Genomic DNA, 16,658 nt, shown 5'->3' on the forward strand with positions numbered 1-16,658 from the left:
TTGGTCACCCAATTTTAAAAAATAATCAATGCATTTTTGTGAAACAATGTTTTTTCACACTTAATTTAAAATAAATACTTTGACTCCAGAATTAGACAGTAATAAAAGCTAAACTTCATAAAGTGCTTAAAGGTTTGCAAAGCACTTTACATATTTTATCTCATTAGATCTCACTGCAAACTTAAGGCAGGTAGTGTTATTATCCTCATTTCACAAATGAGGAAATAAGCTGAAAAAGCTTGCCCAGAATCATACTTATAACAAACATCTGTAACAGGATTTGAACTGAAGTCTTCCTGACCCCATATACATATACTCTAATAGTATCTGCTGCAATGCCTGACCCCTTAAATAAAAGTAACAAAATTGAGTTGATGATCTTGTATAGATCTAGTTCACACATTACAAAAATACCAAATAAGAATTGGATCTTCTCTAGTCACATAGTATATATTTAAAGACAGGATGCAATGTGTAAAACTCTATGACTAAAAAGCAAATTATCAAGGAATTAGTTGTTCCTTAAAATTCTTATTGGAATTATGACATTTACTTAGATAAATAGGAAACCATTCATCTCCTGGAAAAATGAGAATCTGTAAAGAAAAATCTGTTGTAACCTCTCTAACAATTCCAAATAATTAGCTATAATCAGCTACCTCTAAATTTTGGCCTTCAGTCATCAGTTTGGCCTTATGTCATCAGTTAATTTTGAAACAAAGTTTGTCTCTCACATGACTTTCTGACCTATTCTATTTCTAACTTAATTTGGTTCTTCCCTCCCATACTTAGAAAAACCAAGATGACCTTCTGCTCCCGAGTGCTGATGTTGAACTTTGTGTGAATATCTGATTGTACTAGCTCACTCACTGCAGATAAGAACACCCAAACTCAAGAGATCCACCAGCCTCAGCTTCCCTGGGAAGTTGAAATTTCAGATGTACTTCACACACATAAAAATTTCTTCCCAAATTGTCTATTTTTTTCACTTCCCCCAAATCTATCTCACTTCTAAATAAAACATTATCAAATGCAAATGATGGTAAATGTGATAACTTTTCTTTAGATTCCATCCCATCAGAGAAAGGAAAGGAGAAAATAAAGAAGAGGAATAGGGGGAACTTTTTATATAATTTAACCCTGTTTATATCAAGAGAAATTTAAAATACTATATGATGCTTCTGTCAAAATATCATTCCACATGGAAATCAGTAGCATTTGTTAAAAAAAAAAAATCAAGCTTATATGCATTATCTCAAAAAAAAAATACTATTAGACAGAAAGGTAACAGAATTTGTTTAATAAAGTGGTTTGTTGTTGTTGTTGTTAGAAAAAAGAGAAACTTTAAAAGATACACAAGGCTCACACAGTAAATTATCAATGATTATTGTTCTTTTTTATACCTTAACATTGACACAATAGTTACATATTACCCCAGTGTCATGTAGAGCATGAATAGAAATATACACAACACTAATACAAACACAACAGAAGATGCACTGAGTATCCAGTTTTAAATGATAGAAGACTCTTTCAAAATGCAAGCCAAAAATATCTGAAATTAAGAACTATTAATTATGTGCTTTTTGCTACATATGTATTTAAAATGCTTGCCTCTTATTCAGGAGCCAGAATAAACAAAATGAAGAATACAATGAAAAATGATATGACTCACTTTCACTATTAGGCCACAGCAAAAACAGAAAATAGTAACATTCCTTTGGTTGGTTTTTAATGCAGAATGACATAAATTTCTAATTTCTGTCTTGCTTTTTTCCCTTTTTTCCTTTCCAAATCCTTTAATTCACATTTCTGAGGTGTAGGTACTTTATGTCTTCTGGGCATTCTTCAGGTTCCACTTTTCTGCCCAAAGATGATGCACTAAAAAAAAAAACAAACATGATAAAATGAATAAAGGCTTCCTTTTTGCAAAATTTAATTTAATTTGTAAAATATCTGTCATTTGCTAGGTCTCTGACATCAAATTTCATTCGTTCTTCTAGGTTTATTCTCTTAGTCTGGAATCTTCTAAGAGAAGTAACCTTATGAGGCCATTTTTCCATTTGGCCATCCATTTCAACATAGAATAACTGAATAGGTCATCTCTCTATCAGGAAGGGACTCATACCTTTACATTGAAACTTCACTTGACTCCTTTTATTAATGGAACCCTCTAGCTCCTCAATTTATGTTTTATTTACTTATCTGTGTACATAGCATATTCCCCTTGGTAATGAAGGTAAATTCCCTGAAAGCAAATAGTTTGGTTTTATTTAATCACCAGAACTTATACCCAGTGTTTAATAAATTTTACTGAATTAAATTACTCAAAAGAGACCAAAGAATACCTCTGAATCCTATGCAAGGAAAAAAACAAAAGAAAATAAATTTCTTTCTTCAACTGCTAAGAATCTGACTTAAAATATAACTGACAGCCACCACATTGCCAAATTATCAATTATATCTCTCCATTTTCCAGGACCTCTAATATCCAACTTTACTGACACTTATCAAAGAATTCAGAATAATACAAATGTTCAGTCACTTCCACCTCTTATTTTCTCTGGCTTTCTTCAAGACTCAGTTCAAAGCCCACCTGATGAAAAATCTCCCAACCTCCCCCTGAGCTGCTAATGCTGTCTTTTCTATACTATTTTTATCCATGCCATATGTACCTAGTTGTTGCATCCCAGAGGGAAGGATCTGAATTTTTTGATTTGGGGTTTGGGGTTTGTTGGATTGGTTTAGTTGTTGCTATTCTTTGTATTCCCAACAATTTAGCAGTGTCTGGCACATAGTTATTCCTTTAAAATTGTTTGCTGACTGACAAACTATTGTGATAAAAGCAGGTAAAAGCCAATGGTAAGAGCATTTTAAGCTCTATAAAATATTTCTCCTCAAGATGGGTCAGCTCCTGAATAAGACAAATACACAGGCAAGTAGGTGCCCATATTAAATTAACAATGTGAGCTGGAAAGCATTTCCGTTCTTCTGTCACTCCTATACTCCAGGATGTTTCTAGGTCCTTTAGGACAATATTAATCATACAGATTTGAGACAAAGTTAGCCCAATTTAACAAAAGCAGAAGAGATTAAGAAAAATGGCTGTGAAAATAAAAACAATTCTACAAGAAATATCTTAACATCACTAATAACCATGATGGCATGGTTACAATCTATAGTCAGACATCCTGGTGAATAAAGTCAAGTAGATCTTAGGAAGCATTCCTAACAAAAAGAGAAGAGGAGGTAACAGAAGTCTAGCTAAAATATTCAAAATCCTAAAAGATGATGCTGTTGAAATGCTGCACTCAATAGGCCCATAAATTTGGAAAGCTCCACAGTGATCATAGAATTGAAAAAGATCAGTTTTATGTCCCAGTCCTAAAGAAGGACAATACCAAAGAATATTCAAATCACCAGATAAATTGTGTTCATTTCACATACTAGCAAGATTATACTAAAACTGTAAATGAGGCTTCAGTAATCTGTGAACCAAGAATTAGGAGGATTACAGGCTGCTTTTCAAAGAGGTAGAAGAATTAGGGATCAATTTGACAATTGCCTGGATTATGGTAAAAGAAAAGGAATTGCAGAAAGCCTTCTACTTCTGCTTCAATGACTAAATCAAAGGCTTTGACTATGTGGATCACAGTGGCAAGTCCTCAAAGAGATGGGAGAACCAGATCATCTTACCTATCTTCTTAGGAACCTCTATGAAAGCCAGGAAGCAAGAACTGAACAAGGAACGTATTGGTTTAAAACTAGAAAAGGAGTACAACAAGACTGTGAGTATCACTTTATTTATCTTATATATCGAGTACATTAATGCAAATGCTAAATGAATCAAAAGCTGGAATTAAAATTGCCGAGAGAAACAACAAAAATCTCAGGTGTTCAGGTGACAGCACACTCATGGCAGAAGTAAAAAAAAAAAAAAAGGTAAAAAGGAACTCTTGATAAGAATGAAAGAGGAGAGTGTAAAAGCCTGGCTTGAAGCTTAACATAAAAAAAACTAAGATCTTGGCAACCACTCCCATCACTTTCTGGCAAACAGAGGGAGAAGAAATGGAAATGGTATTTTATATTCTTGGTCTCAAAGATCACTGCAGATGGCAATTGCAGGCATGAAATTAAAAGGTGTTTGCTTCTTGAAAAGAAAGCCATAGGAGCAGCTGGTTGGTGTAGTGGATATAGCGCCAGCCTCAAAGTCAGGAGGACCTGAGTTCTCTGGCTTCAGAAACCTAACACTTCCTGGGTGTGTAACCCTGGGAAAGTCATTTAACCTCAACTGGCTCAGTAAGAAAGCAAGAAAGCTATGGCAAATCTGGAAAGCATGATAAAAAGCAGAGACTTTGTCAACAAATGCCTGTATAATTAAAGGTATTTTTTTTTCAGCAGAATGTATGACTGTGAAAAAATGAACTATGAGGAAAGCTGAGCACCAGAGAATTATGGTCTCAAATTATAGTGCTGGAGAAACTTTTGAGCATCCCTTGGTCAAATGGTCAAATCAGTCAATGTTCAAAAAAATTAATTCAGGCTATTCACTAGAAGGTCAAATATTGAAGCTGAAACATAAATACTTTGGCTATATAATGAGAAGGCAAAACTTACTGGAAAAGACCTTGACGTTGAGAAATATTGAAGGTAAAAGGAAAAAGGGACAGCAGTAGAAGATGAGATAGATAGGCAGTATCATGGAAACAACAAACATGAACTTGGACAGACTTTGAGAATTAGTGAAAAACAGAAGAGCATGGCATGCTATGGTCCATGGGATCACAAGAATCAGACAAACTGAACAACAACAAAGCAGTCCAAGCAACTAAGGACAAGTCTGGGCAATCTAAGAAATTAGTGGTTATATGAAATATGATCCTGCCATATTCTGCTGGAACCTCACAATACTGATTGAATTGAATGTAGGAAATGGACTCTGTATGACAGAGCAAATATAAAATATATCTACTTATAGCCTACAGTGTGAATCATCAGGAATACATTGTATCAATTACTAAGTCAGGAACAATAACTCATTTGCTTTTAAGTACAAAGATATACCCATATCTAATAAACTATAAATGCCTAGAACTTTATAATGATTCATTCTCTCTGCGTCGCACCATGGCAAATTAGATGCTATTAATATAATAGTTCCCACATTTGCTCTACAGGGGCACTGATAGCAGGGAGGTTCCTGAGGATATGAATTTAAATCATATGATTTTTTCTAACATTTCAATAGTATTTAATTTTTAAAATTACATGTAAAGATAGTTTTCAACATCTACTTTTCTAAGATTTTGAGTTCCAAATTTTTTCTCCCTTCTTTACCCACTTCTTCCCCCATGATAAATGATCCACGTACAATCATTTTAAACCTATTTCCACATTAATTATGTTGTGAAAACAAAATAAGAACAAAAGGAGAAAACCACGACAAAGAAAAAACAAAAAAGGTAAAAATAGTATGCTTTGGTCCAGATTCAATCTGCATAGTTTTCTCTTCTAGATAAGGGCAACATTTTCCATTCCAAGTCTATTGGAACTGTCTTGGATGCCTGCTTTTCTAACAAAAGCTAAGTTCATCATATTGATCATCATACAATCTTGCTATTTCTGTATACAATGTTCTGCTAGTTCTGCTCACTTCACCCATCAGTTCATGTCATTTCAAAAAAAATTTTTTAAATCAGCCTGACCATCATTTCTTACAGAATAGTAATATTCATCATAATTTATATCACACATGCTTAACAAATATTTGTTTAATGCTGATGTTGTTCTAATGGCATCAAGTCTAGAAGTTCTAATGTATTTGGGAAGCAATATACAATTTTCAATGATCCAAGCTATTAGCCTATTTCAAACCCCATCTTATGAAAATCTTATGTAATGTTCCTTTATATGAGTGTGAATCATAATCTCAGTAGAATTAAAACTATGAATGAGGTAAAAGAAACAGGAGACAATAATGATTGCCAATGTTAACCTATATACAAAATATGACATAAAAGACATTATCAAGGTCAGGTTATGACCAGAAGAAGAAATTAGATGACCATGTTGTAAGAGCAAGGAATATAGATGGATATTCAAAACATTACACTGGCACATTTTTTAAATTATCCACATAATGGCCTCTAGTACACTAAAATAGATGATCTTTTATAGAAGGACATGGACAATAATCTCACATGATAGAGGCATTGCAACTGCACCAATGGACCATAGAGCTTCTCAGATTCAGTCTACTGAATAATCAAAAAGGCTTCTAAAATCCCTTTGGACTTTGAGATTCTATGATACTCCTCTGCATAATTTTGTACTAGGTGGTATAAAAGACACAAAGTCTATGTGATACATGATCCTTTCCCATGGGGAGCCTGTAGTTCAGTTGAGATAGTAAAACATGAATATATATATATATATAAAATTGCCTTATGATTCATTATGGAAAGAGAAAGGAGTGAATATGTTTTACATAAAGCCTTCACATATGGATCCCATTAAAAAGAGATTAATTGGATTCTCTTGTCATTATTTATACTTCTTCATATGTGACTGTAGAACAAGGAACTAAGGAAGTCCAAGCATTTAAAATGTACCTGCTACATATGCAATAGCTAAGTGAAGGTTATCAACAGGTTTAGAGAGTATCTAAGTAGTTTCTCTCAAAATAAGTAAGAAGCCAAACTACTTAGAATTACCCTGAATTGTGAGCAGTCCATATAATAGACATTTTAATAACAAAAACTGAGGGATTGAACAGAAAGGGAAAGAAAAAGAAGACTTCAAATATATTAAACTAGTAATCAATTTTTAAAAATTTTAAGAGAGATTTTGGAAGGGTAATTAGTGCACAGTCTGTTTTTTGGAGTATACATCAAATCAAATATGCCAAAATTCAATGCAATGTATACTTTAATGTGAAATATTCACAAATAATTTCAAAATAATCTACTTCCCTGAGGAAATCACATGCCACCTTCTCCTGAGAAACATCAACTAATGGAAAGAAATGGTATGGAAGTTAACTTACATATCTGTAAGGAGAAAAGGTCACAGTTGCATTCTGCAACATGCTGGATACTACATTTTTCTATGTATCTGTGTTTTCAAATGTAATATATCTGAATGTCTCCAAACAACACAGGTTCTTGTTTGAGGAATATTATTGCCTTTGCAACTTATTCATTATGACCTTTAAAAGAGAAATCATTCCTCCAATCAGCCATCCTCCAAATAATTCATTCATTTAACAAACAAACATACATTAAACAACCATTATCTGCAAGGCACTGTAAAGCACCCATAATACAGATAAAAGGTAAGTTCATCTATGCCCTCTGGATCTGGTAATGGAGTATTTTAATCCACTATCTGAGTTTTATAATTGCTGCAAAGTTTTAAAATAGGAGACAAAAGACAAACCCCTCTCTGCATATTTTAGCCTGATGTTTAAAAAATAATTAATTTCTTTAACATATATTTTAATATATTTAACATGTATTGGACTACCTGCCATCTAGGGGAGGGGGTGGGGAGAAGGGGATAATTTCGAACAGAAGGCTTTGCAAGGGTCAATGATGAAAAATTACCCATGCATATGTTTTGTAAATAAAAGGCTTTAATGAAAATTTTAAAAAATAATAATAGCAAAGAGCTGGAAAAAATAATAATCTATTTCAGACTTTTATGACATACTATCATGAACTCAAAAGTTTAAATCCTATTGGGATAGCTTTTAAAGTTGTTTTTAACCACACAGAACAACAATGCCTTTTGTTATTAAGAAAAAATTAATAGACCAAACCAATGTACAATCATCAGCATCCTGCCTCCAAAAAGCAAAATAAACAACAAAACTCTTTTTTGACTAGGGGGAAAAAAGTCTCTGGAGACTATAGACTATTATATAGACAGGAAAGAAACCCAGTCCCAATATTGTTACTAACTTAATATGTTCACATTACCTTTTTTTCTTTGGAGGGTCTCTATAAAATGTAAATAAGCTTTTTGTCATTGTTGTTGAGTCATTTTAGTGTGACACCACCACCAGCACCACCCTTCTATTTTAGATTTTCTTGGCAAAGATGCTGGAATGGTTTGCCATTTCCTTCTCTAGCTCATTTTACAGATGAGGAAACTGAGGCAAACAGAGTTAAATGAATTGCCCAAAGTCACAGAGCTAGTAAATATCTGGGACCACATTTGAACTCAGATCCTCCTGACTTCAGCACCAGCACTCTATTTGCTGAACCACCTACCTACCAAGCTTTCCAGTCATTGATTCCTATAAGATTCTAGGTGTAACCTCCTAAAACAAATGTCTAATGTACTCCAAGGTTATAGAACATTTTGTACCTTGGCCCTAGTAGTAATACTTACATACCCTTTGCTATTAGAAGCCCTTCTGATTGTAGGCTGGAGTAAATATGAGCTCTTCCCTAAATCTGTACTTGAGGAGGAGGCCAAGCCACTTCACTTATGACCAGAGTACACTCCTGTGGCCTTCCCTATCATGCCCCCAAACAATTGAGTACCTTCCTTTCCTCCTCCCCTCCCCTAGCTGTGCCCTTTTAGATTCCTTTAATCCAAACCTAAAAATAAAACTTTATTAAGACATAAGCAATAAATAGTTATCCAGCCTCTACTTGAAGGCCTCCAATGAGAGGAAAATCCTTACCTCCCAAGGCAAAATCTTTTACAACTAAACAACTCAAACCATTAAGGAATTGTTCTTGATTTTAGTACTGGAAGCAGAGGCAAGATGGCAGAAAATAGACAGGTCTTTGGCTTAGATCAAGCCTCTGAACTGGTTTTGGAGTGACAGAACCCACAAATATTTGGAGTGTAACAAATTTCTATCAGAAAATCTTTTCGAAGAACTTCAGGAAAGGTCTGTCTCAATTGGGCAGAGAAGGACAGGGCCCAGAGCAGACCCAATGCAGGAAGGTTCAGGGCAGAGAGGCTTCCACGTGGGAGGATCTGGTGGGAGATTCAAAGTCAAAATACGACAACATTTACTGCTCTGTCCTGGTTCAGAAGGCAGTGGATCAGCAGAGTAGTTGTGAGACCTACAACACAACCACAAAAGGAAAATAGCCCCTAAGTCCAGCATAACAAGCAGGACTTGGCCATGCCCACCCAGCACAGGAAGGAAGTCAGCAGCACCGGCCCCAGGGCAGTGTGAAGCTGCCATCATTTGTAAAGGAAACTCAGAAATCTCCCCTTTACCTTAAGAGCAGACTTCAATCTTTTTAAATGAGCAAAAAAAGCAAAAAGAGCTCTGACCATAAATAGCTTTTATGGAGCCAGGGAAGAACACACCTTAAACCCTGAGGACCCTAAAGGTAAAACATCTTCAGATGAAGATGTAAGCTGGGTGATGTAAGCCATCTCACAAGGATCTCTTGGAAGAATTCAAAAAAGATCTTAAAAGAGAATTAAAAGAAAAATGGGAAAAGAGAATGCAAGCTCTGAAAAAGGAAACACAAAAATTGCCTGAAAAAAATCACTCCTTAAAAAACAGTTTTGGAAAAATGGAAAAAGTAAAACAACTCCTTGAAAAACAGAATTTGTGAAATGGGAAAAAAATCCAAGGAACAAGTTCAATTTGTCCAAATGTAAAAAGAGATAAAAAAGTTAACTGAAGAAAATAATTCGCTAAAAATTAGAACTGAACAAATGGAAGTGAATGAGTCCATGAGACATTAAGAATTAGTCAAACAAAACCAAAAGAACGAAAAAATAGAAGATTTTAATACTAAATTTCTTCTGCAATTTTTATCAGAGCTTCTGATCTGTTGTTCTTCCACATAAGAGCCCTGCAAATACTTGAACACATATGTTATTTGCCTCTTAAATGTTAAACCAAATCCTCAGTTTTTCAACTGATCCTTATTTGACAGGACCTCAAGATCTTTCCCTCCCAAGTGCTTCCTTGTCCATCAGTATCTTTCCTAAACTACGGCACCCCCAACTGAATACAGTACCACATATGTTCCCTAACCAAACCTTACTCCTAAAAGATATACTTCTTCTAATGCAGCCCAAGGGATCACGTTAGCGATTTTGGCTGCCATATTATACTACAGATACATATTAAGCTTGTAGTCCACTACTTTTATAGATCTTTTTTCCCCCAAACAAACATGCCACAGGCCCCATCCCACCACCCCCACCACTGCAATCTTATTCTTGGTTAAAAAAAAAATTTACAAGTGTAAGACTTTACATTTAATCCTAATGAATTTCTCCTAGTGAGATTCCATCAAGAGAAAGAATGACAAAATAGAAAGCTGATCTTAGAACCAAGAAAATCAGGAAGCACAAAGTTAAAGTTCTTGCTGGATAATGGATTCAAGTTTAAAAGATATTAGCTTTGTGACTGTGGCTAAATCATTTAACCTCTTAGAGCTCTAGTCCAGTGGTATCAAAATCAATTAGAAATGTATCCCTACAGGGATACTTAGAAAATCTGACATTATTAACATTAATAATTAATGTTATTATGTTGTACTGTATTATTATTTATTTTGTTAAACATTTCCCAATTACATTTAATGTGGTTCCCATGGAAAGCCCTAATTTTGACATGTACTCAAATTAATTGTTTAAGCATGTCAGTTACATAGAAAGACGCTGATCTGCACTGATAAAGGGAGTTTTCTTACCTGTGAGTATTACTGAAATTAGAGGTCCTATTCCTATATTCCCTAAGAATCAATCATTACTCTACTCTGTAAAGATCTTTAAGGATACTGGTTGTCATATAGTGAGTTAGCTCTGCCTCCATGCTTTGTGTTATCTGCAAATTAAATAAGCATGCCTTCTGTGCTTTTAAATAGGTCACTGATTAAAATGTTAAACATTACAGAATTAAGCATAGATCCCTGGAACATTAAACTGCAGACATAATTCCAGATCAATGTTATACAGGCAAAGAAAGAAGGGCTCATATGGTTTCCTTGTTTTTGACACGGTTAACTTCATCTTGAAAAATATTCTTCATTTACTACAAAGTAAGGAGACACATACTTCTATTGTCCTTATACTTTATAAATCTTTCCAATGTTGTCTTTGCTATTCAATTTCTCAGACAGTTTTACTTGTAGAAATGAAGATTTGCAGGCCAAGCCAAAACTAATAGAAAATAAACATGGCTTCCCAAAGACAAACTTTAGCCTGCAATACGGGAAAAGAGGTTCTACTTCCTAAAAGGAGTATTCTCTTGCAACACATTTGTCTGTGTGTGTTTTCCTGTAATAAACTTCTACTGGTCTACTGTAAGCAAGGAGTAGTCTTTTTACTCAATGATATACTCTCTGAGTCCAACTTGTCTAGTCTGTACTAAATAAAAACAAGTTTACCATTTTCTGACCACAACTCTTTCAGTTTTTTCCAAAAAGAACAACATGAATTGCCTGGGTAAACTACATCTATGGAATTCCTCTGAGCTTCTAGTTTGATATTCTGTCAAAAAAAAGAAAATACAACTTCACAAGTATAAGACTTTATATTTAATCCTAGTAAAATTCTCCTAGGAAGAGTAAAATGTGGCAGTTTTTCCTAAAGCTATGTTGAATCTTTGTGATTCTTTTTTCTACATGCTTACTAATAAGCATCTTTTATGATCCATTCTAAAAATTTCCAAGGAATCAAGCCTATGGTTTGCAGACTCTATCCATTTTCTTTTTTAAACAATAAGAACATCTGCCTTCCTCACTATTATGACAGCTGTATCATTCCCCATGATCTTTCAATTATAGCTAATACTTGGCTTGTTAATCACATCAGAACATCAGTTTTTTCAGTACCCAAGTATGTAGTTCATCTAAGTAAGATGACTTGAATTCAACATTGACAGCTAGGTGTTTTCTTATTCTCCTTGAAGTGACCATGGGTACCAACTCCCTAGAGCCAATTTTGTTCTGTTCTTTCCCAAATGACGTATCCTAGGCTGAAAAAATAAAAGCAAAATAAAAATTCATAAACTTTGTCTATTTATGTTGCCAAGTAACCTCTCTGAGACTTAGATTCCTTATCTATAAAGTAGAAATAAAATAGTATCTACTCCACAGGATTTTTCCAAGGATAAAATAATATATTTAAAGCATTCTTTAACTTAAAGCTTTCTATAGATGTGAGTTACCGTCATCACTGTTGTTGCTGTTCCCATTGACAGCAGTCCTAACTTTTCTTTGATCCTCCTCTTTCTAGCAGTACTAACAAAAATAACAACAAATATTTAATAAGAAAGCATCAAAGGAGAAACTGACTATTAGTGTATCCTATTTGTGTATATGTATCCTTAGGGAAGCTGTTCAGTCATTTTTCAATCATATCTGACTTCAGAGGCTCTGTTTAGGATTTTCTTGGTAGAGATACTGAAGTGGTTTGCCACTAACTTCTCCAGCTTATTTTATAGATGAGGAAACTGAGTCAAACAGAGTTAGGTGACTGGCTCAGGATGACATGATTATTAAGTGTCTAAGACCAGACTGAATGCAGAAAGAGGAGTCTTCCTGACTGCAGGCCTGGCACTTTATCCACTGCACCACCAACTAGCTGCCCCTGAGAGATCATGCAGCAGCAATTTCTTGAACTATCAAAAATAGGAGAAACTCCCAAGATTTGTTGTCTCAGAGGATAAACACACACTGTAGATGATTTATGTCAGAAGAAATCTAAACAACCCTGCTATCTTTTTTTTTTTTTGAGATGGCTTGATTTTGTAAGTAATAACAATAGTTGCTTTCTATATGGTAGTCAAAACTAAAAAAGTCTCAGTTATGCAGTGCTTTTTATGAGATTCAAAATAACTGAATTTAGCCTTTGCTTTTTTTATATTATATATATATATATATATATATATATATATATATATATATATATATTCTATGGCAAAGTAACATTTCAGAATAGCATTTTTATAATGAAAGGTAGTAATCTAATCTCTTAGGTCATTACAATTACAATGATCTAACCTTTATATAGTGCTTACTATTTTCCAGACCCTGTGCTAAGCTCTCCACAACTATTTTCTCATAACAACCCTGAAAGGTAGATGTTATTAGCCCAATTCTACTGATGAGGAAAATGAGGCAAATAGAGATTAAGTAGGGTTGTTACACTTAAGCTAATAAGTGTTTGAGGCAAAATATGAACTCAAGACTTCCTGACTTCAGGCCTGGTTTATCTACTACACCACCTAGCTGTCCTTGAAAAATGAACATGAGAGTTCAGACTGAACATAATGCAAAATGGGAGCTACCAACAATTCTTGAATGAGACAGTAACAGGGCAAAAAACTATATCTGAAAAAGATTATCTTGAGAAGATTATGGCAGACTGGAGTTGCAAGAAACTAGAGGTAGAGAGATAAATGATGAACCAATTGCAGTAATACAGACTTGAGAATCTAGAAGCCTAAACTAGATTAATGGAAATGAAGAGTACAAGACAATAAGCAAAATGTGCCCTTTTCATTTCAAAAATTCAAGTCATTGGATATTTATTAAGTACCCACTATGTGCAAAGCACAGAAATTGAAAGTATAAAGTAAAAAAATAACACCATTCACTTAATTGTAAAAGGTCTTATAGTTTCATAAAGGAGACAAAATATGTGCACAAATAAGTAGAATTGAAAGATATAATTGAATTTACAGCTAAAGAACTTCAGATAGGTTAAAATAAATGGAACCTCTCATTTTACAGAAAAGGAAATTGTAAGTGACTTAAACCAAGAATAGATAGACAATAACTATCTAAGACAGTATTTGAACGCCTGTAGACTCCTGTAGCACAACAAAAGAGTCTTAGATTTGAATTGTGGCTCACTTACTATCTATTAAGCCTCCATTTCCTTATCTGAAGAAAAAAAGAAAAAGAAAGAAAGAAAGGGGAGGGGCTGTGGAAGATTAGAGTAAATAACTTCTAAGATTTCTTCCAGCTTTAAACCTAACATTCTTTCTTTTACTCCAAAATCAAAGAAAAAAACTCAAGGCTGAGGATGGAGATTAAATTCTATTTGGTTAAAGGAAATAAGGAAAAGCCTCATGGCAAAAGAAGTGTCTAAAATGCATAGGGACAGAAGAAAAATATTTTTGTAAATAGGGATGGGGACTGAATGCATCCTAAGTACAACCATTGATCTGCATAAGCACAAAGATGTGAAAGGTAAGACCAAGATGCAACAAAGACAGCAGTTTTCTTGAAATGTGTAATATATAAAAGGATACAGAATGAGGTAAGACTAGAAAAGTGGATTCAAGAGGGCCCTGAATGATAAACTATCATTTTTATTTTTTCCTAGAGACATAGCATATAGTAGAAGGTTTCTGAGCAGGGGAATGATGGGAACATTTTTAAATAGAGCAGACAACTTGGTGAAATATCTAACTTAAAATAATTACTTGTATGTCTAGATCTAGTCTCTGAACAATGACAGAAAAGCAAGCATGAGATAAGTTTCTTCTCTTTCCTTTCCACTCTAAAATAAGTACATATAAGTAAGTTTTAAGTGAGACTTATACAATATAATTTTTCTTACTATGTGGTAAGAAAAATGAAAATCTTTTAAAAGTTTCTAATTGTTATTTTCAATCCCAATATTATGCTACAGTTTCCTTGAATTGTTCTGCCTCAGTTTCCTTGAATTGTTATATTTCAGTTCCTTGAATTGTTCTGCCTCAGTCTCCCTGGTTGCAATCCCCCTTCCTGACTATTAGAATCAATGGCTAGGAGCCCTGACCATTAGCATTCCAAAGAGCCATAAATTGTAGATAGGTTACTTAGAGATAGGTAAGCATATCTTCTATTTCAAACATTCTGGCTCCTAGGTCCTCACCCCCAACCTGTCAGAACCGAATTTATGGTCCATTCCTAAAAAGTCCGGCTCACCAATGCTCTCCAGTGCTCTCACCTTCTGCCTTTATTTACCTTATCACTGACGTCCTATAAAAAAATCCTTAGAATTCTTCACTTGTTGCTGGATACTTTGAGATTTATTCAGCCCTGGGAGCAACATGGATTCTGTTTCCCCACACACACAATCTCTCCCTCTCAAAATATTAAAAACTCTCTAATCTCTATCTTGCCTCAGTTTCTCCAGCATTACACTATGGAATGTAAGAAATTGAGGATATATACCTGAAAACAGTATTTTCTTGATCACGGTTCTCTTTCAGAAGAAACATCTCCCTCTGCCCCACTGCTGGCACTGGGATCATCTTTGCGAGAGACATTTCTTTCCTTACTTGACTCAGAAGGTCCTTTTGCTCTGGTTTTTTCCTTTCTCTGTTGTTGTTTTTCAAGCTTTGAAAGCTGGGGAGGGAAAGGAAAATATATTTGTATATATTTTACAGATATATACATATGCAACATATGTGTTTTCAAAAATACAACATAACCTCAGTCATAAGCAAGCACCCCAACAGGGATTAAGCTATAGCAAAACAATATTAATCATGAAGCAGATCCATTTTAAATAGCTCAGTCTCCTGTGGCTTTTTAGAATTTTTAGAATTTTAGAGTTGAAAGGGTTCTGAGAGGCCATCTTGTCCAATCCAGATACAATCTGCTGATAATATCACACCTACCTGCTTTTCTTTGAAGATTCAATAATTAAGAAACCATGAAACATACTATGTATGTTTTAAAATATACTATGGGATTTTCTGATATGGAAGATCTTTTAAAAAATATATAGCAATCCAAAAGAGCTCACTTCTCTCAAAAAAGATAAATTATATGGTTTCTTTAATCAACTTTTCATAAATCTTTTTAAAAGAATGATGGCATTTGGGGGGAATCTTGTCTGACAGTTTATTTCTTAAATGATATAACATACATATAAAGGAATTTTTGTATGAATAAAGTACTAAAGAGATGAAATTATTAAAATATTTTATTATATAGAAAGAAAACCAATCAGATTTCAGTCATTTTTTTGAGTTAACAAACAACTCCTAAAAATATAACTTAGCAAAAGATGCTTAAAGTAGCCTAAAAATAATGGTTTGGATTTACAAAGTAATCTGTAACTTATATAGAGTCCTTTTCATATAACCAATTCTCTAAGATAAGGCATCAATCAAACTCAGAATTATTGATCCTTAGGCTTCAGTCATCATCTTCTCATTAATCTTCACTATTCTGAAAAGGTATGTCAAGAGCAAATGTTATTATTCCCATATTATTTTGGGGAGAAACAGAAGTATACTGTGGTAATGGAGGCCTGCTCAGCAAGTCAGCAATAAAGCAAAAAAGTTGTAAAAGTCTCAATCTTTAATCAAGCCTTCAGTAAATGACTTCCCTTGAATCAAATGTTTACTTAAAAAGATAATGTACAGATTTTCCCCAGTCTTATGGTTGGTGAATGTTTTTTTTTTTTTTTTATTCTTACTAGGAATATGACTTTTTTTTATTCTTATTAGGAATATAACAAAGTGTGGCATTGTTTTTGTACTATTTTAATTTATCTTTTATCTCTTAAATTGGCCTGTTCTACATATGAGCAAAATCTAATTAGAGTGAAAAGAAAATAACTAAAGGAAAATGCAAGACCTGAATTTTTATAGATTATAATACAGATAGAAATTTGACCCAATTCCTTGTTAAGATTCCAAAAAAGTCTTTTATGATATA

The 16,658-nt window shown here is 33.9% G+C and overlaps 1 protein-coding gene across 1 annotated transcript in view; it reads right to left on the minus strand.

Annotated features, from left to right (window-relative positions):
* Window positions 1–1,279: 1,279 nt before the first annotated feature.
* DTD1 (D-aminoacyl-tRNA deacylase 1) overlaps window positions 1,280–16,658 on the minus strand; it is a 153,134-nt gene continuing 137,755 nt past the window's right edge. Inside the window, exons 5-6 of the mRNA XM_074287760.1 lie at window positions 15,162–15,335; window positions 1,280–1,881 (exon numbers count right to left, since the gene is read on the minus strand). Coding sequence (XP_074143861.1) covers window positions 15,183–15,335 — 153 coding nt within the window. The 3' untranslated portion in view covers window positions 1,280–1,881; window positions 15,162–15,182. The remainder of the gene's footprint in view (window positions 1,882–15,161; window positions 15,336–16,658) is intronic.

This window comes from Sminthopsis crassicaudata, chromosome 2, assembly GCF_048593235.1.
Source record: "Sminthopsis crassicaudata isolate SCR6 chromosome 2, ASM4859323v1, whole genome shotgun sequence".
Taxonomy (NCBI): domain Eukaryota; kingdom Metazoa; phylum Chordata; class Mammalia; order Dasyuromorphia; family Dasyuridae; genus Sminthopsis; species Sminthopsis crassicaudata.